General features: G+C 48.8%; 1 protein-coding gene across 4 annotated transcripts in view; it reads left to right on the plus strand.

Moving 5' to 3' along the window:
* CCNA1 (cyclin A1) overlaps positions 1 to 21,847 on the plus strand; it is a 33,742-nt gene extending 11,895 nt beyond the window's left edge. For 3 of the 4 annotated variants that reach the window (XM_082221584.1, XM_082221587.1, XM_082221585.1), the window contains exons 2-9: positions 2,167 to 2,345; positions 7,843 to 8,074; positions 8,392 to 8,519; positions 8,825 to 9,048; positions 10,457 to 10,661; positions 11,796 to 11,909; positions 19,677 to 19,810; positions 21,555 to 21,847. In XM_082221584.1, coding sequence (XP_082077710.1) covers positions 2,167 to 2,345; positions 7,843 to 8,074; positions 8,392 to 8,519; positions 8,825 to 9,048; positions 10,457 to 10,661; positions 11,796 to 11,909; positions 19,677 to 19,810; positions 21,555 to 21,606 — 1,268 coding nt within the window. In that variant the 3' untranslated portion in view covers positions 21,607 to 21,847. Of the gene's footprint in view, positions 1 to 347; positions 373 to 2,166; positions 2,346 to 7,842; positions 8,075 to 8,391; positions 8,520 to 8,824; positions 9,049 to 10,456; positions 10,662 to 11,795; positions 11,910 to 19,676; positions 19,811 to 21,554 lie in introns of all 4 variants that reach the window. The other variant, XM_082221586.1, reaches the window with a different exon arrangement.
* Positions 21,848 to 24,297: the final 2,450 nt, after the last annotated feature.

A 24,297-nucleotide genomic window follows, 5' to 3' on the forward strand; every position in this document is an offset into this window, starting at 1 on the left:
ACCGAATTCAGCAAGGCAAAGGTGATGCATCCCTTATTCCTCGACATGTTTACTTGGAGGTAAATCCAGTGGCACTTGGTTCTAAGCCTTAGAGTTTGGGGGACCTTCAACTGTGAGCCACTTTTGCTGATTTAATCCCATTGGTTTCAGCAAGGTAAAGCTATTTGGTGGAAGGATGCCAGTTTTAAAGAAACATGTAATGTCAAGGTTGCTTTCATCTCATAAACTCTTTAATGTGATTGGCTTTCTGGGGGCTAAGAATACCGCAGTATTTGGTTTGTTACATTTATATCCCACCTTCTCCTCCGAGGAGCTCAAAGTGGCTATGTGGTTTTCCCGCTGCCCAGTTTATCCTCACAACAACCCTGTGAGGTAGGTGAGACTGCGACTGGCTCAAGGTCACCCAGTGAACACCATGGCTGAGTGAACATTTGAACCTTGCATGATGGTTGTGGCCCATCTCTAATATTGCCAGGGTTTTGTTATTTTTAAATAATAATAATAATAATAATAATAATAATAATAATAATTAATAATAATAATTTATTTATACCCTGCCCATCTGGCTGGGTTTCCCCAGCCACTCTGGGCGGCTTCCAAAAGAATATTAAAATACTGTGATACATCAAACATTAAAAGCTTCCCTAAACAGGGCTGCCTTCAGATGTCTTCTAAAAGTCTGGTAGTTGTTGTTCTCTTTGACATCTGGTGGGAGGGCGTTCCGCAGGGAGGGCGCCACTACCGAGAAGGCCCTCTGCCTGGTTCCCTGTAACTTGGCCTCTCGCAGTGAGGGAACTGCCAGAAGGCCCTCGGTGCTGGACCTCAGCATCCGGGCAGAACGATGGGGGTGGAGATGCTCCTTCAGGTATACTGGACCGAGGCCCTTTAGGGCTTTAAAGGTCAGCACCAACACTTTGAATTGTGCTCGGAAACGTACTGGGAGCCAATTTAGGTCTTTCAAGACCGGTGTTATATGGTCTCGGCGGCTGCTCCCAGTCACCAGTCTGGCTGCTGCGTTCTGGATTAGTTGTAGTTTCCGGGTCACCTTCAAAGGTAGCCCCACGTAGAGCGCATTGCAGTAGTCCAAGCGGGAGATAACCAGAGCATGCACCACTCTGGCGAGGCAGTCCGCGGGCAGATAGGGTCTCAGCCTGCGTACCAGATGGAGCTGGTACACAGCTGCCCTGGACACGGATTTGATCTGTGCCTCCATGGACAGCTGTGAGTCCAAAATGACTCCCAGGCTGCACACCTGGTCTTTCAGGGGCATAGTTACCCCATTCAGGACCAGGGAATCCTCCACACCTGCCCGCCTCCTGTCCCCCAGAAACAGTACTTCTGTCTTGTCAGGATTCAATCCCAATCTGTTAGCCGCTATCCATCCTCCAACCGCCTCCAGACACTCACACAGGACCGTCACCGCCTTCACTGGTTCTGATTTGAAAGAGAGGTAACTTTAAACAAGTTGCTCACCCTGTGCTTTGGGCTTACTGCGCTGAGTCTTGCCTCTCAGTGAGAGAGCAAAGATAAGAAAAGGCAGGCTTGTACAAACAAAGCTACGGGAAGATTTCCGTTTTCTAAGAGTCAGAATCAACTTCAGGGTTGGGTTGCTCTTGAAAGGAGTCCATCTGAGGATATTGTCAGAAATTGGGTGCATTCAGGTATTACATTAGTTTTTCTGATTTTAATGCTACCGCCTCTGTGCTGTTTCCTAACATACCTTTCACAATGCAGTAACTGTGTCCTTTTGACTGAGATATGGGCATGTCTCAGTAAACTTCATTTACACCAGTGGGGGTGATGTGACACAACAACAAATGTCGTTAGACAACGTTGCTACTCCTCACACTTCCTGCACATGCATGCTTCAGTTTCTTCATGATTCTCCTATAAAAACGGCAGGAAGGAACAACTGTATGCCGCCCCAAATCTTGTCACTGCTCTCGTGATTTTCTAGGTTAATTGGGCTGCAAATGTATTTTTTTCCCCTGGAAGTAATTAATACAGAAAGGGAGCACTAAACTTCCACTGCATTCTGCCAGGTTTCTGGAAGTGGCTGTCATATTTGGGTAGAAGCTCAAATATAATGCAGGAGTTAATAGTTAGGGAAATGGAACAGACTGCTGTGTGGGTGCAGCCTCAATGTGTGTTTCTTTGTCTTTCCAGCATCAGCTGCTGACCCTGAGGAAATGCATTGCAGCCACAATGGTGATGAGAAGGCACAAGATGAGCTTTGGGATGCCCTGCCGGCTGTAGCACAACCTCGAACCAATCAAAATCTCCACCAGAGAGCTATTCTGGGGGAGCTGACGGAAAATGGGCAGTGTTTGAGACCCTCTGTCCAGGTAAATCATGGAGGACTGGGATTCCTGGATAGTTCATATGGAAGGTTCTTTTATCACCTGGGCTTAGGAAATCAGAGATTTATTTTTTTGGAGTGGTAAAGGTGGGAATAAATGGACCAATGGTCTGTGTAAGGCAGCTTCCTAGGTTCAGTAGCTGTTTGCTACTTGTTTTGAGGCTCACTAACCAACCTAGCAGTTCGAAAGCACGTCAAAGTACAAGTAGATAAATAGGTACCGCTCCAGCGGGAAGAAGAAGAAGAAGAAGAGTTTGGATTTGATATCCCGCCTTTCACTCCCCTTCAGGAGTCTCAAAGCGGCTAACAATCTCCTTTCCCTCCCTCCCCCACAACAAACACTCTGTGAGGTGAGTGGGGCTGAGAGACTTCACAGAAGTGTGACTAGCCCAAGGTCACCCAGCAACTGCAGGTGGAGGAGCGGAGACGCGAACCCGGTTACCCAGATTACGTGACTACCGCTCTTAACCACTACACCACACTGGAAGGTAAACAGAGTTTCCGTGTGCTGCTCTGGCTCCCCAGAAGCGGCTTAGTCATGCTCTGATGGTGTTTCCTGCTTGGCAGGGGGTTGGACCCGATGGCCCTTGTGGTCTCTTCCAACTCTATGATTCTATGCTGGCCACATGACCCAGAAGCTGTATGCCGGCTCCCTCGGACAATAAAGCAAGATGAGCGCCGCAACCCCAGAGTCGGCCACGACTGGACCTAATGGTCAGGGGTCCCTTTACCTTTAACGAACTAGGAAGGGACAACAACCCTGCAGTTTCATGTTTATCCGCACCTGTGCATCTCTGAAGCACCTCCTCTGCTTACAACTGCACCTTTAAAAGCTTAGCTTTTTTTTCAACTGTAAATGAGAACTGTAAGACACTTTCTGTGTTTAAAAAAAGTGTTATGGCACTTTAAATACTAAACAGATTTTCTAAGGGCGTGAGCGTTCATGGACTCTGGGCAACCCTACAGTTTATTGGGGTTAAATCTAGCCAAGTCACACCCTGGAGTATTGTAATCAAGGGACATAACCAACTTAAGTTGGTCATTCTATTGGGTCTGCTTTGAGCACCCAACCCTTAAACTACAATTCTAATCCTGTTTACTTGAGAGTAAGCCCACTTGAGTTTATTAGAACTTACTCACGAGTAGACATGGCTAGGGTTGTGGTGGTGTTATTGCTAGCACAGCAACTCCTCTGGGCTTTGTATGTTAAAATGCTGTAGGAATGGCAGGTCAGAGAATAGTGTGACTTGAGGTCCCAGCTGCACTGTACACTTAAAGCAGTTTCGAAAAGGTTGCCCTTCCCTTTGGGGCACGCTATATTTGCTGTCAAACGGCATCCTCTGTAGGAGGTACAGAGCAGCACTGTGAGTTGTTGACTCTTCTTTTGCTCCAGTACTACCGACGTATGTTCTTTGGGCTCAACGGCACTCAACAAACTGGGCGACTGTTAAAGGGGTTTGCGCATGCCATGAGCTGTGGAATGTAGGACCACTGGAAAATGCATGCACTCTTTTTAACTGCCAGTGGGTCAAGTACTACTGAAAGGTTCCATCTTCAGTTTCTTGGAAACTTGAAGCGAGGGATTGAGAGGGACTAGAAGTCTTTCTCTCTGTGGTTTTCAGTGGGACTTAAGAATTCAGCATCTGCCCTGTTTTAGAGATATAGGTTTTTGCTGTTGTGCCAAGGAGGAGTGTTGAGCCACCAACAGTTCTTTATGGGCTAGGCTTCCTCAACCTCGGCCCTCCCAATGTTTTTGGCCTACAACTCCCACGATCCCTAGCTAGCAGGACCAGTGGTCAGGGATGATGGGAATTGTAGTCTCAAAACATCTAGAGGGCCGAGGCTGAGGAAGCCTGGTTTAGCATGTTATGTATCATGTTATCAACCATACACCTCTCTGTCTTTCTTTCATCCAAGCAAGCAAGAGGTAATCTCAGAGCTCAAGGACATATCCCAGCCAATCAAAAACACTCAAGGAGGGTGCAAAGCAGGGCTGGTAGGGAGTGTGGCTGGACGGGTGGTGTCGCCTGGAGAGAGAGAGTACTGAAGGCTAGGTAGAGAGACTTGGAGGACTGCATTTGGCCCCTGGGCATTACCTCCCTATCCATACTCTAGGCCAGTGTTTCCCAGACTTGGGTCTCCATCTGCTTTTGGACTACAACTCCCATCATCCCTAGCTAGCAGGACCAGTGGTCAGGGATGATGGGAAGTGTAGTCCAAAAACAGCCAGAGACCCGACCCAAGTTTGGGAAACACTGCGCAGTCTAGGCTGTTATCCTGCCTTTCAAACGTTTGGCAATTGATCATAACCATGACTTTCAGAGGACTTTATCAGATGCATAGAGTGTTGTCTTCAGAGACATTTTAAGTGTGAGAGATAATATGTATTTTGCACATATGGGTGGAGAGAATTGTAAACTGTGGAGGGTCAAAACACCATGAAATGCAAGAGACTGTGAAAGAGGTCACATGTATGCAAAGTAAGCAGAGCGTGATGGACTATGTCAAAATGGCAAAAATTAACTGGGAAGCTCAGAATTCGGGAAGCCAAGAACATTAAAAAAAGAATGGGAAAAGTTTACAATTTATATATGAGATCATTGTAAGCAGGTTAAAACATTGGCAGGATTTTAACCACACTTGTAATGTAACGGAATGTATGGACAATTTAGAAAGACAAAAAATTGGAGAAGTATTGATACGCAATTGAAAATATTATCAACAGGACCCATGGAAGGGATGGGGAGGAAGTCAGGAGATTCAGAATAATCTCAATATTTGGATTCTGAATTGGTTTTTGTTGTATGTTTATACTTTTTTAAAAAAAATAATAATAAAATTATATATAAAAAAGTAAGCAGGTCTGCCGTCCACAGCTATGTGAGGTTTGTGTAGAAATGCCACTGGCCCCCTTGGCCTTGTGTGGCCTTTTGGCCTTATTTTTTTTCTCCCTGTGTGTGTTATAACTATGTGTAAAAGATAAGGTGTTCTGTTGTGCCAGAAGTGGTTTAGTCATGCTGGCCACATGACCCGGAAAGCTGTCTGTGGACAAATGCTGACTCCCTTGGCCTGAAAGCAAGATGCATGCTGCACCCCATAGTCTCCTTTGACTGGACTTCACCATCCAGGGGTCCTTTACCTTTACCTTTTACCTATAACTTTGTGTACCAACTGAGGGCAATGCTTCTGCATCAAAATTGTGGACTTCCATTTCCAAAGGTTTGTGCTGCAGTTAAATCCATGTCTTTTTAAGATGCTACAAGACTAGCCTGGCTGAACCACTTTGGCTGAGCTCCCCACCCTCCCACCCCTTCTCTGTGTAGCTTGAAACGCCTGGTATTCAGTCATGGAAATTACAGACACAGTGTCTCTACGTGCTGAATGGTAAATAGCCACACCATGCAGTGTTCTGTACTGATATGGAGTACTAATGATGGTTGCTTCAAAACCAAAATGTCTTCTGGTGCTGGATTGCCAGGGCTCCCTTGGAATACTGATTTGCCGTTAACTTTAGTCTCTGTTTCGTGTTGGAGTTTTCCAGCTCATTTGCAGGCTGCCTTCTGCTTCAGAGTCTTCCCTGCCCACCTTCTTTCACAATGCATTAACTTGTTGTTATGTACTAAGCTTGGATCCTAGAACAATAGGCAGGTAGGATCCTAGAAGGCAACAACTGATTGGCTTGAAGGAGAAGACCAATCAGGCTCCAGGAGGAAGTTAATCAGCCTGTTAGGCTGGTAGGATCGTAGAATGCAACAACTGATTGGCCTGCAGGAGGAGACCAATCAGGCTCCAGGAGGGAAGCAGAATCAGCCAATCAGACGGGACTCATTTTGTAAATAATGTCTATAAAGGCCTGAGGTTTGGGGGGAAATTGAATCACTGTTTTACAAGCTGCAATAAAGAGCATGAAATCACTGCAGGACTCTGAGTATATTTCACTTGTGCTTCGGTGTACTAGGATGCAGTTTAAACAAGTCGCACACCCTTTGGTGTGAACAAGCCAAGACTCCTTCCATAGCTTTTTGCAAGCAGCTATGTTTTCTTACCAATGAGCAACCAAGTAGGAAGCAACATAAGATTAAAACTCCAGCACTATTGTCAGTGGCGTATTCACTGACAGATCAGTGTCACAGACTTGTACCTACATTCTGCCCACTCCTTGTATTCTTGCAAGTTCTGTGCAGCTACATTGGAATGTAGGAGTATTTTTTGGCTTGATCTGGGAAAGACCTCTCACATTTCCCTTGTCCTGCTGGCCCTCAACAAGAAAGAGCACCATGGGCTCCCAAACTACAGTTTTGGGGAACTGAAGGCTTTCAGAGGCCACAATCCATATGCCTTGCCCTACCCTCCAGCCTTCATAAGGGAGCTGTTTCCAGAAGCACTGTGAGAGGAATGAAACTTTGTTCTGGCAAGCAGGCAAGGGCTTTTTCTACCTGCCTTGTCCCAGCCTCCAGCCCTAGGGGCTTTACGAAGGGAGTTGCTGCCAGGGGCATTATGTGTATGTGTCTTTTGATGAATTGAGTGGAAGATTGAGTCGTGGGGGTGGAGAGAGCCAGAGAGACAGAGAAATTCAACAGTGCTTAGTTTGTTTTTGGTTGCTAGGTTGTGAATCATAGAATTGTAGAGTTGGAAGAGACCATGGCGGTCATCTCATCCAACCCCCTACAATGCAATGCAGAAATCTTTCACCCAACGTGGGGCTTGAACCCACAACCCTAAGATTAAGAGGCTTATGCTCTACCTACTGAGCTATCCGCTATCAGAAAGCCAGGGTATACTGCCCATCTGTTTTAATTGGCCAGTAAAACATTAAGGGAGCCTGCCCAACAGAAATCCTGTGCAAGGACTTCCACATTTGCAAGAGAGCTTTTCTTTGGTTAATATTGCTTTGTGAATTATGAGTGCTGGAGTACTTTGTGAATCTTATAAGATGACTATTGTTGGGTTTGTGCTGCTTCACTTATTATTTTTTTAGTTAATAGGGTTTTATAGAATGTGTCTGTTTTACTGATTATTTGCCATTGTTTTGCTGACGATCTGTTAATTACTCTCTACAATTCATGTTGTATTTGTGATGTATAGTGGTACCTCAGGTTACATACGCTTCAGGTTACAGACTCCACTAACGCAGGAATAATGCTTCAGGTTAAGAACTTTGCTTCAGGATGAGAACAGAAATCGTGCTCCAGCGGCGCAGCAGCAGCAGCAGGAGGCCCCATTAGCTAAAGTGGTGCTTGAGGTTAAGAACAGTTTCAGGTTAAGAACGGACCTCCAGAACAAATTAAGTACTTAACCCGAGGTACCACTGTACTATTACATTGTTGCTATTTATTATTTGCAAGCTGCTTTGTGATTCATTCAAGCGAAAAGCGGCATAGAAATATTGTAAGCGAACTGAACTGAAATGCATCTTTTCCTGCACTCCTTGAAGCAGGAATATAGGCTGTCCCTACCAAGAAGATTCTCATTCTTCTTTTCAGGGAGCAAACAGGCTGAGAGGCTTCTCTGGATCCGAAAATGTCTGTCCTGCTTTAACTACTGGCAAGAATATGATGCCAGTCTGCGTAGCGTCCAAGCAAGGTTTTGCTGTTTACAGAGATGAAGTGGAAGGGAAAAACAGGTACAGCTGTATGGCTGTGGAAGAATCCAGCATGTGTGAAGTTGATACCTGCACCCAAAGACCCAACATTCACCTGCTGCTGAGCTTGAGTATGTCCAATGGTATGTCCAATGGCCTAGCAGGGGCAGTGTTGATGATGGTAGAAACCTGTGACCCTCCAGAGGTTGTTGGCCCTTGACCAGTAGCCATTCTGGCTGGTGCTGATGAGAGTTGGGCTCCAACAATGTCTGGAAAACCATAGCCTACTAAGCCTTCTTTTTAAATTACAGTGTATGTAGCCTATAACATCCAAGAAATCTAAGGGTTTATGACTTCTGCTGATGGAAGCATACACTGAAACTAATGGCTAACTTAACATTTTTTTAATATATTTTAAAAATCATTCTTCCCGGTAATATGTTGGTGAATCCAGGCTCTCCGATGCTGGTGGATAAGTCGTTGCAGTCCCAAGATGAGGATCTTCAGTGTTATAAAGAGGACGTCATGTGTGCTGCGGAATATGCAGAAGATATTCATCGCTACTTGAGAGAAGCTGAAGTGAGTGGCACTTTTAAGGAGCTCACTGTAGCCTTGGCTCAGAGATAGCACCAGTGTAACATGCACTCTGCATCCTCCCTTCTTTCTGATATTCATGCCGTGAGTATGAACTTCAGCTTATGGAGCCTAAATTGCACTCAAATGCAAAGTTTAGTTCTGCCCTCTGGAGGAACAGTCTCGGTTTAGTATCATGGACATCTTGAATTCAAACTTCCTGTAAATTAACTCACAGAGGGGCTTCTCACCTACACACACACACACACACTTACACCTCCTTATTCTGAGGCCGAACTCTTTCCATGCAGGTGAAATACAGGCCCAGAGCATGCTACTTGAGGAAGCAGCCTGATATCACCTCGAGTATGCGTGCAATCTTGGTGGACTGGCTGGTAGAAGTCGGTGAAGAATATAAGCTTCGTACTGAAACGGTGTACCTTGCTGTGAACTACTTGGACCGCTTTCTCTCTTGCATGTCTGTCCTCAGAGGAAAGCTTCAGCTTGTGGGAACGGCGGCAGTTCTCCTAGCTGCGTAAGTAGGCTTGCGTGAGCGAGCAAACCTTTGGCAGATGACAACTGTTTAGGGCCACCTGGTGAGACTTGTCCGGATCTGTCTCTTGAGTGCTCATGTGTCCTAGCAAAGGCAGGAAGCCACTTTATTCCAAGTTAGTCTATCTAGCTCATGGGTGGGGGGACCTGCAGCTCTCCAGCTAGACTCCAACTCCCATCATTCCTTGCCACTGGCAATAGCGGCTGAGGCTGGTGAGAGCTGGAATCCGTGTAGATGGCTGCAGGTTCCCCGCGCCATTCTAGGTCATTACTGCCTACACTCCTGTGTTACAAACAGGGCTATTGCCCAGGCCAAATTGGGAGATGCCAAGAATTGAAGCCTGGCGCCTTCTCCATTGTGCTCTGCCAATGGACTACAACCCTGTTTCCCCATAGAGATACTTGGAGAGTGGGCTAACAGTCTTCAGATGTTGTTTGGACCCATCACTGGTTTGCAGGACAAAGTGGGTTTTCACTTGCTTTTTCATTGCCGGTGGCTCCTGTGAGCAGGTCCCAATGATGTTCAGTTGCTGCTGAAATCACTGTAGGTACATTTTTTTAGCAAGCAAATGTTTCACTTGCATCTACAACCTTAATCCACCTGAATAGTTTGTGGATCTCAAGTTCAGAGAGTGAGGAAATCAAACAAGTTGGTATGCTTTAGTTATTTGTGTGGGGATTAGCCCGGGAGACCCAGAATCATATCCCTGCTCAGCCACAAAATTTACTGGATGACCTTGTATCAAATTGCTTACCTCTTGGTCTAACCTATCCCACAGGGTGGTTATTGGAATAAGGAGAAGGAGAGATGATCATACATGTCAACATGAGTTGCTTGAAGGAAGTGCAGAATAAATATAATATAACTTACTAAGGGTGCATTTATCTTATGTAATCAAATTTTATTATCGGTTTTGTGACTACAGGTAACTCACATCTGTACTATTGGTCCATTGTTCTAACATTCAATGGGTCGTCTCTTCCAGCTGGTGAATTAAAACTTTGTTCAAATTCTTAAGAGTGTTTACATACTTTAAGATTGGGACCATTTTATGGTTAGCATCCAAACGGTTCAGTAACAGGTTTGTATAGGGACCAAGACATATTCCAGGAGCCTGGCATAATGTTATCTTGGTCTGAATGAAGTCTATTCTGAAAGGTATAAACAGATTCTTTTGTTTAGGCCATAATGATAACATAATGCATGTGCTGGTGGTGCAGTATACAAATCACTTGAAGTGGTTCTGAAAGTGTGGGACCACCACTGAGAAGACCCTGTTTCTCTTGTGCCTGGCAGTCTCAGGATGGTGATGCCAAGGGATTATCTTAATGAAGCAGAATTTAAAATATGCGGTAAGCCTTTGTAGGTTGCTATTTCTTCTGATCCCCAGGAAATATGAAGAAATCTATCCGCCAGAAGTCAAAGAATTTGTGTATATAACCGATGATACCTACACTAAAAAACAGCTGCTCAAAATGGAACACCTGCTCCTCAAAGTCCTTGCTTTTGACTTGACTGTTCCAACCATCAACCAGTTTCTCTTCCAGTATTTGCAACTTCATGGTGTCAGCATCAAGACAGAGAACTTTGCAAGGGTAAGGATATGACCTGTATGGCAAACACTTCAAAGGCCATCCAGACCAAGTAATAATAATAAAAAATCATTAGCCTAACTTCTCTGATGCCAGTGCCCCTCCAGCTGCATCTTCTCTAGAGAAGGATATGTGTCGTAGAATTAACAGAATTGTAGAGTTGGAAGGGACCATGAGGGTCATCTAGCCCAACCCCCTGCATTGCAGGAATCTTTTGCCTAATGTAAGACTCAAACCCACGACCCTGAGATTAAGAGTCCATGCTCTACCGACTGAGCTGGTTCAGTTTCAGTCTTTGCCTGCTGCCTCTGTTGTGCCCCTGTCCAGTCCTGCGTCTGTCTGTCTGCATTTCAGTGGTGACCACCATTCTTGACCAAAACTGAGACTGAGGTAGCCATGGGCAGTAGAAATCTATGAGAGAGCTCTCTCATACAATTTTTTTTGGGGGGTGTAAGTTAAGAGGAAACATTTCCCCTTCCTGGGCTACTGGGGCAAAACAAAACTCACAAGCAATTTGCAGCACTAGTTTAGATTTATAAAAATGTTCTAAATCTGCTAAACTAAATATTGGGTCTAGTCACACTTATTAGTCCATATTGAACTATGGATGACATGTTTTACAGTGTTGACCATGGTCACAACTACACCTTAATTTAAAACACTACCATGCCACTTCAAATAGTCATGGCTCCCCTCCCCCCCAAAAAAAGTCATGGGAACTATAGCTGGTTTAAGGTGCTGAGAGTTGTTAGACCCGTCACAGAGCTATACTTCTCAGCACCCTTGGCAAACTACAGTTCCCAGTGTTCTTTGGGGGAAGTCATGCTCTTAAAGAGTACTTTATAAGAGCACTTTAAATGCCTGCTGTTGCTGTGCCCCATCAGTTTTCCACAAATGGTGACATTATTATTAGTCGTCGTCGTCTCCTCCTCCTCCTCCTCCTCCTCCTCCTCCTCCTCCTTCTCCTTCCCATCGAACTAAAAACACCAAAATATATAAACACCAGCTATAAAATCACCATGGCCAATGGGATATGGGAGTTGCAGTCCAACATCTGGAAGGCTGGTAGAGAAACTATGGGATAGACTTGAATCTCTTGATTTCCCTGTGATTAAAATGGTGTCCAATTCTCTTTAGTATGTAGCAGAGCTGAGTCTCCTTGAAGCTGATCCATTCTTGAAGTACCTTCCCTCACAAATGGCAGCAGCTGCTTACTGTCTTGCAAACTACACCGTGAACAGGCATTTTTGGGTAAGCCTGACTTTTGAATATTAACCAACTCCTTACAGCTTGCTGGCTCCCGGTGTGTTCAAACCCTTCAAAGAATGAAACTGGGTACAAAACAGGAATGTGCCTTGACACAAGGTTTAGCTTTCCCTTTTTTTTAAAGCAACAAACTTAAAAAATGGCTGACGCAGTAGAAATCCTTCAGTCCAACACAATTACATTTTTGTCACTCAGGAGGCTATTAACTCTGCAGAGAAATGAACTCCGGAGCTTTCTGGGTTAAAAACAACTATGGGTTTGTTGTTTTGTTGTTTAGTCATGTCCGACTCTTCGTGACCCCATGGACCAAAGCACACCAGGCACTCCTATGGGTTTAGTTGACCTTAATGGATCTTTGTTGCTGCATCTGTTCTACACCTGCTACCTTATTAACTTTATAGGCATAAATGAGATTTTTCACTGGCACCTTCCCAACATCTGCTTTAGGAATTTTGTGAGGTAAAGGATATGGCTGGTATAAAAAATAAGCTGTCAGGGTTACTTCCAGATCCTAGCTCACAGAGGATCACGCTAGCCAGCGATCGTTAAATAAAAGTCTTTATTGAGTTACAGTCTCCATTCTCGAGCTGCTGCGTGCAACCCTACGTCTTATGCTTAGATCGGCGAAGCTCCGTCTGAGTCTCCGCCCCTTGCGCACCAACTTAATATCCTAGCCCTGCTCCACCTTTTCCGCCTGACAGTTCTCCTCTGGGTCCCTCTGCCCCCCTGGGTCTCTTCCTTCCGGGATTCTTCTGACGCTGACCCCCCTGACTCTCCTGTCTCCTTGCGCCGGGCTTTAGGACCTGGCTCCCTTTCCGGGCTGCCTACTGCGCCACCTTCCTGTGCATTTGAACTTGGCGCGCGCGCCCAACCTTCCACTTTCTGTCTAACCGTCACTTCGCTCCCCGATGAAGGTGTGGCCACTCCTGACTCATGCCCTCCCTCCTGTTGCGAGCTGCCAGCGCTTGCTCCCTGGCGCTCTTCCTCTTTCCTACTCTCTGGCGGTGACGTTGGTCCCGATCTCCAACTGCTCCCCTCTGAGTCCCCTCTGGCTCTTTCTTCCTGGGGTGTTCCCCTAGTCTCCCCCCTTGCCCTGGCCACTGGTGCTCCTTTTTGTGAATCTTCTGATTCACTGGAAAGGCTCGGAGATCTCGGGTCGTCGTCATCACTCATCCTTTCTTCTGCCTCCTCCCCCTCGCTCTCTGTTTCCTCCCTTGCCCTCGCCTCTGCTCCTGAACCCCTGACATCCATCCCTCCTCGAAGCCCCCTCTTCCCCCCTCCCCTCCTTCCGGTGCGGGAACTGGGTGCTGCAGTGTCAAAGGGACGAATGTCGGGTACAGTTCGCTTCCCGTGGCGGGCCTCCATCCGAAGTCTTCCGGTTCTTCCTCCCTGCTCTCGTCGACGACGGTCACCTCTGCTTCCATCTCTGTGCCGCCGTGCTCGAGACCCTGGTCGTCCCCGAAAACGTCCATGTCCGTCTCTCCCTCGCTTCCTTCTGGAGGCGTTGCTCGTCCTGGACCCTCCAGCCACTTCCTGCGCCACTGCTCCTCCGGTCGATCATCCCACCAATACGAGGGTTCTGAAGCAGATCCCGAGGGCGACCCCTCCGGGGAACGGGCGTCTCGTGTCGGTTCCTCATCCGAGTCGAACCCCCGGAACGTGCTGGCTGAAAGCGTGGGCGTGAAAAGCCAGTCGTCGAAAAAGTCCGCTGGCATTGGCCTATGGGGGAAGAGGGCATGAAACTCTTCCTTGAGCAGAGGTTCATCTAAAGCGTAGCCCGGCACCCAGCTGTTGGCACTGGCCGGGGTGCCCTCCTTAGCGAGAAGGTATTCTACCCCCTCTTCCCCCCATCTGGAGTCCAAAATCTCCGTGACTTCGTTGAGGCGCACCTCCTGTGCCACTCCCCGTTGCCTGGTTCCCTCTCGGAGCGGACTCGGCGCCGTTCCGGGTTCCTGAAACCTGTGCGGTGCCTTGTAGGGAGTGAGCACCGATCTGTGGAACACCGGATGCATTCTGGAACCCTCCGGAAGCGCCAGCCTGAAGGCCACCGGGTTGACCTGCTCTTCGACTTGGTAGGGCCCCAGTTGCTTATGCCCTAGTTTCTTCTTGGCCAATGACCTGGCCGGCACTGCGTGGGCTGCTAACCAGACCCAGTCTCCCACATGGATCTCTTCGCCAACCCTTCTGTGTTTGTCTGCCTGCACCTTGTATGCGTGTTTGGCCAGCTCCAGGTGCCGCCGCAGCTGATCGTGGACCTCCTGCAACTCCGACGCGAACGCATCTGCTGTCTGCGGCTCCCCCTCCACCAGTCTTTCCAGTCCCGGGAAGGTTCTGGGGTGCCTCCCGTTGTTGGCGAAGAACGGCGTGACCCCCGTGGACACGTGCTTCGTGTTGTTGTAGGCGAACTCGGCGAGCGGCAGGTAATCCACCCACGTCGCAGGCTGTTGATTCGCATAGCATCTCAGGTACTGCTGCATGATGGCATTGACCCGCTCCGCTTGCCCGTTGGTCTGCGGGTGTCTCGCCGACGCCAGGTTGATCTTGACGTTTAGGAAGCCCATCAGCTTCTGCCAGAAATTCGAGATGAACTGCCGCCCGCGGTCGGACAGAATAGACCGTGGCAGACCGTGAACCTTGAACACGTGGTCTATGAACAGTTTGGCGGTTTGTTCCGCCGTGGCCACCTTCGCACACGGGATGAAATGTGCCATCTTGGAGAACAAGTCCACCACCACCAGCACGGCCGTCTTGCCCCTCGAGCTGGGCAGATCCGTGACGAAGTCCAGGGCGACTCTCTCCCATGGCTCGACCGGAGTTTGCAGCGGTTCCAACAGTCCGGCCGGCGGTCTGTGCACTGGTTTGGCCCTCTGACAGGTGTCGCACCTCGCCACATAGTCCGCGACCTCCCCTCTCATTCCGGGCCACCAGAAATCCCTGGCGACTAATTCCACCGTCTTCTCCTTGCCAAAGTGCCCGGCAGTGGGCGCGTCGTGCAGCTGATGCAGTACCTTGGCGCGAAGTTCGTCTCCCGGCACGTAGATGGCCCCTTTGCGGATGAGCAATCCATCTCTCAGCTGGAACCCGTCGGTCGCTGCCGTGCCCCTTTGCATCTCTGCCATCTTTGCTTGCGCGAAGGAGTCATTCTGCAACGCTCGTCGCACCGCCTCCAGGTCCACTGTCGCCGCAGCGCACGCCCACACTGTTGGTGCGAAGATGTGCATGGCGGCCGCTGGCGTGGCGTCCTCCAGATACTGTGGCTTACGGGAGAGCGCGTCCGCCATGATGTTGGTGTCCCCCGGGACATACTCTATCCGGAAGTCGAAGTTCGCAAAGAACTCAGCCCAACGTATCTGCCTCTGGTTCAGGAACTGTGCCGTGCGCCAGTGCTCCAGATTCTTGTGGTCCGTGCAGACCTGCACCGTGTGCTTGGCTCCAATCAGGAAGTGCCTCCATGCTTTGAACGCTGCATGAATAGCCAGCAACTCCCTGTCCCAGATGGTGTAGTTCTGTTCGGACTTGCTGAGCTTCCTGGAGTAAAACGCTCCGGGCCTCCAAACCCCCTGCGGGTCCTTCTGCAGCAGGACTGCTCCGACGGCCCTGTCCGAGGCGTCTGTTTCAACTCTCATCGGCCTGCTGGGGTCGACATGAAGCAGCTGTTCCTCCGACGCGAAAAGACGCTTGAGTGCCTGAAAAGACTGCTCCGCCTGCGCTGTCCAGATGAACTTCTTTTTCTTGGAACTGAGCGTGTCCGTGATGGCCGCTGTCTGCATAGCGAAGCCTTTGATGAACTTGCGATAGAAGTTCGCGAAGCCGACAAACCGTTGGACCTCCTTCCGGTTGCGTGGGCTTTTCCAATCCAACACCGCTCGAACCTTGGCGCTGTCCATGGCGAGCCCCTTGTCAGACAACTTGTAGCCCAGGAAATCCACCTCCGTCACGTCGAATTGGCACTTCTCCAGCTTGGCGTAAAGCCTATGTTGCTGGAGCCTGCTCAGCACTTCCCTGACGTGTCTGTCATGCTCCTGCTGCGATTCCAAAAAGATCAGGATGTCATCCAAGAAACAGACGCACGTCTTGTAGAGGAGCCCCGCCAACACGTGATGCATGAAAGCTTGAAAAACGTGGGAGCCATTTTGCAATCCAAAAGGCATAACTCTATATTCGTAGGTGCCCAGGGGCGTGAACATGGCTGTCTTCCACTCATCTCCCTCCCGCATGCGAATGAGGTTGTACGCCCCTCGCAGGTCCAACTTGGTGAACACGCTGCCCTTGCGTACTTTTGCGAGGAGGTCGTCGATTCGGGGCATGGGGAAGTCCGATGGCTTGGTGACACTGTTCAAAATGCGGTAGTCCACTACGAGTCTTTTTTGGGGCGTGTCTCGCTTCTTCACAAAGAATACAGGACTGCCCCCCGCTGCCTGGGACTCTCGGATGAAACCGCGCTTCAAATTATGATCTATGAACTCTTTGAGTTCCTGCAGTTCGTCTTCAGACATGGAATACAGCTTCCCTTTGGGCAGCGCCGCCCCCGGCAGCAGGTCAATTTTGCAGTCATATGGTCTGTGGGGGGGTAGCTTGTCTGCCTCCTTCTCGCAGAAAACCTCCAAAAATTCTGCGTACTTGTGGGGAATCGCTTGCAGCGTGCCTAGCAGCATCTGTGACTCCTCTTGCTCCCCTTCCTGCTGGGGCATGATGCAGTGTTCAGCACAAAAGGAAGAGCCGAAGGTCAGCTGCCTCTGGTACCAAGCCAGCGTCGGGCTGTGCTTGTCCAGCCAACTCATGCCCAATACAATAGGCGTGTCCGAGAGTTGAGTGACGTTGAAGCTGATGATTTCCCTGTGATTTCCAAGGCGCAGCACCATAGGTGGCGTCTGCTTCACCACTTGCCCCCCTAACAGCTCCCTGCCATCCACCGTGACAACCTGCAGGGGCAGCGTGGCAGGCAGCAACTGTATAGCGTGCCGGTCGACAAAGTCCTGCCCTATGAAGTCTGCATTGCTTCCCGAGTCGACGGTGATTGGCACGTCCATGGTGATTCCATTGGGTAGCTGGAGCGATGCGGTGAGCCTCACTACTGGCTTGGGCGGGAGGGGGTCCATGGACGGTAAACTCTCTGGGGACTGCTTCACTGACACGTCTGGCTGGGCCCCAGTGCCTCTTCCTCCAGCCAGACATCGTCGTTTCCCTGGTGTGGTTCTCCGTGCTGCGTTGCTGCAGTCACCATTGCTGAGGCTGCAGTGTGCTTGTGGAGCCTCTGGGGACACTCTTTCGCCATATGCCCTGGATCCTCGCAGATATAACACTTCCTGTTCCCTCTAGGAGGCTTCGCTTTCACTGCTGCCGATGCTAGGGCTCTGGCTGCTGACTGAGCCCTTGCACTCCCGACCTCCATCGGTTCCACCCCTCCCCTGTTGGAGGCGTGGATTGCGCACGCGCTGCTTCTCTGGGAAGGAAGGAGGAGCCCCTGGCTGGTTCGCGCCCGCTGCGCCCTTCGTCCCTGCTCCACGGACGTTCTTCCAGCCGCACCCCCACCGCCAGCGCCCTCTGAACGATCTCCTGCGTGGTCCGGGGTCTCTCCCCCCTCGCAATCTCATCTTTAACCGAGTTGTGCAAGCCCTCCCAAAAAAGGTCTCTGACAGGAGCCGAATCTCTGTCCCATTCCAGGGCACTGACCAAAGCGAAAAAGCGGGCATGATACTGCCTTACGCTGGCCCTCCCTTGCCTTAGTCCATGCACCTCCTTTCGGGCAAGATCCACGTCAATGCTTGATAAAAAACAGCCATCCATCGCTTTAATAAAGGCGTCCGCATTTTGGAGCGCAGGATCCTTATCTCTCCACAAATTGCGCAGCCATGCTTTTGCGTCTCCATGCAAATGGGACATGATGAACCCCACTTTCTCTTGTTCATCTCTAAAGTCTTTGTGCAGTAGTTGCAGTGCACACATTACGTCTGCTCTAAAGTTGGGGTACTGTTGCAAATTCCCATCGAAGTGCGAGACTAGACCGCCTGTGCGTCTCCCCAACCCAATCCCCTCTGATTTGGGTGTCTGTTGCCCTTGCTTCGTAAGCACGTCCAACCTGACCTGGAGATCCCTGTAGGCGGCAGCTGCTTCCTCCTCTCTCTTCCTGGACGCCAGCGCCTCGGCATTCAGTCGTGAAACTGCTTCTCTGAGTTCCGTTATTTGCTGTTCGGCCGTCATATTGTCTGCCGTTCGTGAGCTCTCTTGTAGGCACCCGCTTTCCCTCCTCTCCGCGAGGCCGTGGATGCCCACAATTTGATGAGACGGAGCTTACTGTCAGGGTTACTTCCAGATCCTAGCTCACAGAGGATCACGCTAGCCAGCGATCGTTAAATAAAAGTCTTTATTGAGTTACAGTCTCCATTCTCGAGCTGCTGCGTGCAACCCTACGTCTTATGCTTAGATCGGCGAAGCTCCGTCTGAGTCTCCGCCCCTTGCGCACCAACTTAATATCCTAGCCCTGCTCCACCTTTTCCGCCTGACAGTTCTCCTCTGGGTCCCTCTGCCCCCCTGGGTCTCTTCCTTCCGGGATTCTTCTGACGCTGACCCCCCTGACTCTCCTGTCTCCTTGCGCCGGGCTTTAGGACCTGGCTCCCTTTCCGGGCTGCCTACTACGCCACCTTCCTGTGCATTTGAACTTGGCGCGCGCGCCCAACCTTCCACTTTCTGTCTAACCGTCACTTCGCTCCCCGATGAAGGTGTGGCCACTCCTGACTCATGCCCTCCCTCCTGTTGCGAGCTGCCAGCGCTTGCTCCCTGGCGCTCTTCCTCTTTCCTACTCTCTGGCGGTGACGTTGGTCCCGATCTCCAACTGCTCCCCTCTGAGTCCCCTCTGGCTCTTTCTTCCTGGGGTGTTCCCCTAGTCTCCCCCCTTGCCCTGGCCACTGGTGCTCCTTTTTGTGAATCTTCTGATTCACTGGAAAGGCTCGGAGATCTCGGGTCGTCGTCATCACTCATCCTTTCTTCTGCCTCCTCCCCCTCGCTCTCTGTTTCCTCCCTTGCCCTCGCCTCTGCTCCTGAACCCCTGACATAAGCGTTTCCCAAGCGTTCATGAAAGCACAACTCTGCAGTGTCCCTTCCTGGGCGGTGCACTTTAGTATGGGCTGCTTCTCATGAAAGGAGCCACTACCTCCTGTGTAGGGCGGTGGAAAACCAAGGTTGTATTGCGTACAAGTGGAGCACAAGGAAGCTGCCTTATACAAAGTCAGCAAATTGACCTGAATAGCACAGTATTGCCAACAATGGCTGCTGGTGGCTCTTCAGAATTTCATACCAGAGTCTCTCTTCCTGCCCTGCTTGGCACCGTCTGCACCCAAAGCATGTGTTTTGCCACGGCCCTTTCCCCTAAAAAAGTGTTTCCCAAACTTAGGTCTCCAGCTGTTTTTGGACTACAACTCCCATCATCCTTAGCTAGCAGGACCAGTGGTCAGAGAAAACAGCTGGAGACCCAAGTTTGGGAAACACTGCCCTGGAATAACTGGGGTAGAGGGTCTACCGGATGTGAGTGGAGCTTCTCTGCTGGATTTTGCTCTGTGCTTGCCTATTCGAGCAGCCTTTTCCCCTTGCACCCAGCAGCAATTGGTGAAAAGTTGAAACAAAGCTACTGAGTGAGGTCTCTCCTAAACTTGATGCTGGCTCAAGGCAGGAGAGTCTCTTTCCAAGCGTATGTGATTGTGACACGTTCTTACCTGAATGGAATAATAAAACTCTAATCTCTCTTCTTCTGATCAGCCAGAAACCCTTGCGGCCTTCACTGGCTACTCACTAGGTGAGATAGTGCCTTGCCTAAGTGACTTGCACAAAGCCTGCCTTGACGCTCCACACCGACCACAGCAAGCGATAAGGGAGAAATACAAGCTGGCTAAGTAAGTTCTTGGGCCAACAACTGCTTTCTGAACACCTCAGCAGCTCTGTAAAATTGTGACCAGTGGAAATAATGGCTGTTAGAAGAGGAAGAAAGCTGGACACCATGTGGGAATATAATAGAGAGGTTGCAAATAATGCCAAACCATAGCTTAGCAGTATTGCAAGGGTGGGAAACTAGGATTGCATCTGGCCCTTGGCTTAATTTCAAAAATCCTCTGTTAGCCCTCTGCTTTTTCCAGGCGGTTGAATCATCTGTCTCTTGCCCAGTAGCCTACTGGTTAGTGGGGAAGAGGAAGGGCAGGAGGGAGAGAATAGAGGTCATATAAAGAGATAAAATGGGATGCGGGTGGTGCTGTGGGTTAAACCACAGAGCCTAGGACTTGCTGATCAGAAGGTCGGCGGTTCAAATCCCCGTGACGGGGTGAGCTCCCGTTGCTCGGTCCCTGCTCCTGCCAACCTAGCAGTTCGAAAGCACGTCAAAGTGCAAGTAGATCAATAGGTACCCCTCCGGCGGGAAGGTAAACGGCGTTTCCGTGCGCTGCTCTGGTTTGCCAGAGGCGGCTTAGTCATGCTGGCTGCATGACCCAGAAGCTGTACACCGGCTCCCTTGGCCAATAAAGTGAGATGAGTGCCGCAACCCCAGAGTCGGCCACGACTGGACCTAATGGTCAGGAGTCCCCTTACCTTTAATGAGATCAAAGAGGCTGGCCTGCCTACCACTAACTTTGACCCTGTGCAGCCCCTGGCAGATTTGACCTGAAAGGAGTTCATCCCTTCAATGAGAAAGAGGTTGCCCATGACTCACTGAGGAGGATGAGCCGCTGATAGCTTTAGGCTCATGTGCTCCCCTCTCTGCCACTTGCAGAGGAGGAATTTGGACACTTCCGTTTCCATTTTATATTGACTCCAGCACTGCCTGCCTCTGAAACCCCTAAACCGTGGTTAAACGTGAGCAATGGCTCATTCGGACAAACCAGCTGCTTAACCTGTGGCTTGAAATGGTTTGTTGAAACAAGGCAGCAGTTTGGATTAGCCGCAGTAGTTTGGATCCGAACAATCCATGAAGTTCAAAGTTAATCCAAAAAGAGGAGGGAGAGCTTCCAAACTCACTCTGAAGCAGCTGCCGGAGGGAAGATTAGGCGATGGGTGAACCTAAGGCTTGCTGCATCTCATCCTCACAACATTCTGGCTTAGCATGACATGCAGCCTGGCTCAAAAGCGTGGGTAGGATGTATATAATGAGTGCCACACACATGCAATTTAAACTTTGTACCAAGAACAATTGATTTTTGTCAGACGCATAAAGCTTTTGAAACTGTTAAATGGTAGCTTCCCCTATGACCACAGGAAATCTGTTAAGAACTCCTCTCTGATATCTCACTTGGTGTTGCCTATATGCTTTCAGGCTTATTTTCTCCAAGGATTATTTTTTTTAAAAAAATTGGAAATTGCTTCTCCCCTGAGGATGCTCCAAGCGATAACCAATACGAACACAGCTGCCGTCAGAAGGGCCAGAGGCACAGGCGTGTTTTCTTTTATAGAAGTAGAGATTCCTAGGCACTTGCAAATAGCAGAATAAACCCCACAGCCATAGATGTGACTCTTGTCTTTTTTAACTTAAATCCAGTGCAGATTTCCCAATCATGATTACGCAATCTGCTAATCTCGAGTACTTGAAGTGCTGCAGAATTATCAATGGGGAGTTTGATAACTCTTTGTACTGAGTGGTTTCTTCCTTCGCAGGTACATGCAAGTATCCCTCCTGGAGCCCCCAGCCATTCTACCTCTGCTATGAACTGCAACAGACGCCAGTAAATGCACAGAAACTGAAGCACTTGCCTCCTGATCAATAGAGTTGATCTGGCCAAATTATTATGTTTTTAATAGGGCATTGCAGGTCATGTGTCTAATCTTGTTGCTTGAACTATTTTTAGAGGACCTTTAGTATATAGCTGTACTGTATCACAAGGACTCGGGACTGTAGTTTTACCACAAACTAAAAGCACTTTTAATAAACATCTTTTCATTTAAAAGAACTCTTGGTGTCTCTGCATGTGTGAATTGTTCTAAATTGCCATGCCTGCGTGACGGCAGCCTGGAGAATGAACACTAAACTTCCCAACAAAATGAAAAGCATGAATAGGAATTGAAGAAGCTGCCATATACGGAGACAGACTGTTGGACAAGACCTTCTGATCGGCAAGCCCAAGAGGCTCAGTGGTTTAGACCACAGCGCCACCTGCGTCCCTATTCTACCTTTACCAACTCACAATTTCAACATTTCACTGGGAAAACTGATGATGGTGTACATTTTTAATATACCCTCAGAAAGCCGGGAGCGTTGCTATAACTAGAACAGACGAGAATGATAAATATGAGGCTGTCTCTTTGCCATTATAGAACAGTGCTGTTAATTCCAATATAGCATTGTAGAATTAGACTAAAAAGTACTTGAATGGTGGGCCAGCGCTGGGACTGATGGCAGTTGTAGTTCGAAACATCTGGAGGGCACCAGCTTGGCGCAGGCTGTTTTGGGGGTACACACCAGAACTTTGAATTGGGCCCAGAATCAGATAGGCAGCCAGTGAAGCTGTGGCAACTGGTGAGATGTGTTTGGAGTGAGCAATGTCCATTGCATTCTGCTTCAGATTAGTTGTCAGAGGCAGCCTGCATGATGTGTTGTGGTAAGTGAGTTGGGATGTCTTCCTGTCCTACTTAAGACACAATCTTGTTCCTGATCTAGGATTGAGGAACATTTGAGGTCCAGAACAACACAACTCTTTCTTTCTCTTTCTTTCTTTCTTTCTTTCTTTCTTTCTTTCTTTCTTTCTTTCTTTCTTTCTTTCTCCTTCCTTCCTTCCTTCCTTCCTTCCTTCCTTCCTCTCTCTCTCTCTCTCTCTCTCTCTCTCTCTCTCATTTTTAATAAGCCAAGTACAGTACTACAAATATGGCACAGGAAAATACACTGCAGAACCTTAATAGGAATTAAAGTACATTGGTCTGATTTAATTGTGATACATTTGGTTATTATCTTACGTGGCAAGAGAACAAATGCTGAATGTTTGTCCCCTTGGAGAAAAATAGTTCCACAAAGCAATCTGCAGTGTAATTAACACCAGTGTAAAGGATGCACTCCAGAAAATGCAAGAAAAGAAAAGAAAACCAGGCCTTTAGAATTATAATAATGAAAGCCTGTAAATGAGATGGGAATGCTGCTGTGGTAAAATTAGGAGAAGCCCAAATGGTGTTTGTAAAGTACATAGGAAGTATAACATAAATTCTTATCTTACTGTTTGGGCAGGGGGAAGTAGCCTGTATGCCAAGACCCCTCTAATCCCTGGATCTACCAAGTGTCAGAATTCAGTCAAGGCTTTCAGTTCTTGGAGTAGCCAAGCTAGTCTCCTGGTGAGCTGATAGCCTGAGTGATGAGCCATTGAGGAGAACAAAGGAAGGGGCTCTGTGGAAGATTGCAAATGGGTGGAACCCCTCCCCCTCCCCTTTCCCCACTTCCTAAACTCATAGATGGTAAAAAGGACAAAACCAGGGTTGAGAGTTTTTTGGGGCATTGATGTGACCTAGGAAAAGGTAGCAAGTTGGAGAGAGAGTCAGAGCAATGTCTGAGAGCAAGGTTTGATTTCTGTTTAAATCCAAGGCTGTGACTATGGGAGAAACAAGACCCTCTTGGGATGTTGATGCTGTGAACCCCTCCACTGTGGGCTCAGGTTGTAAAAGGTAAAGGGACCCCTGACCGTTAGGTCCAGTCATGGCCGACTCTGGGGTTGCGGCGCTCATCTCGCTTTATTGGCCAAGGGAGCCGGCGTACACCTTCCGGGTCATGTGGCCAGCATGACTAAGCCGCTTCTGGCAAACCAGAGCAGCGCACGGAAACACCGTTTACCTTCCCGCTGGAGTGGTACCTATTTATCTACTTGCACTTTGACGTGCTTTCAAACTGCTAGGTTGGCAGGAGCAGGGACCAGGCTACGGGAGCTCACCCCGTTGCGGGAATTCAAACCGCCGACCTTCTGATCGGCAAGTCCTAGGCTCTGTGGTTTAACCCACAGCGCCACCCGTGTCCCTGGCTCAGGTTGTATATGTGTGTAAATAAACTCGTATCATAAAGACACCACAGTATCCACTTTGCCTCATTTCCAAAGGAAACACGAACCCTGGGTAAGTGCATGGAATCTGGCACCACTTGGAGACGGGTGGTGTGTAACACTTGAATTTATACCACACCCTTCCCTTCTCAAGGAACTCAGGGAGATATATGTCCCTGTAGGTTCCATCTGAAGTTTCTAGTCTTGCTTCCTTGTATCACACTACAAGCAACTCAAGTAGAAGCAATGTGCTCTGAACTGTTGCCAATAGTGGGTTATTTTTACGGTACCACCCAAGCGTGTAACTTTTTTTAAATAATAAAGCAGATTAGCCTGCCCTGAGGGGCGTTGAATCTAGAAATCAGAACAGATAAGACAACCGTGCA

The sequence above is a fragment of the Podarcis vaucheri genome, assembly GCF_965113315.1.
Source record: "Podarcis vaucheri genome assembly, chromosome: 4".
NCBI classification, from domain to species: Eukaryota; Metazoa; Chordata; class Lepidosauria; order Squamata; family Lacertidae; genus Podarcis; species Podarcis vaucheri.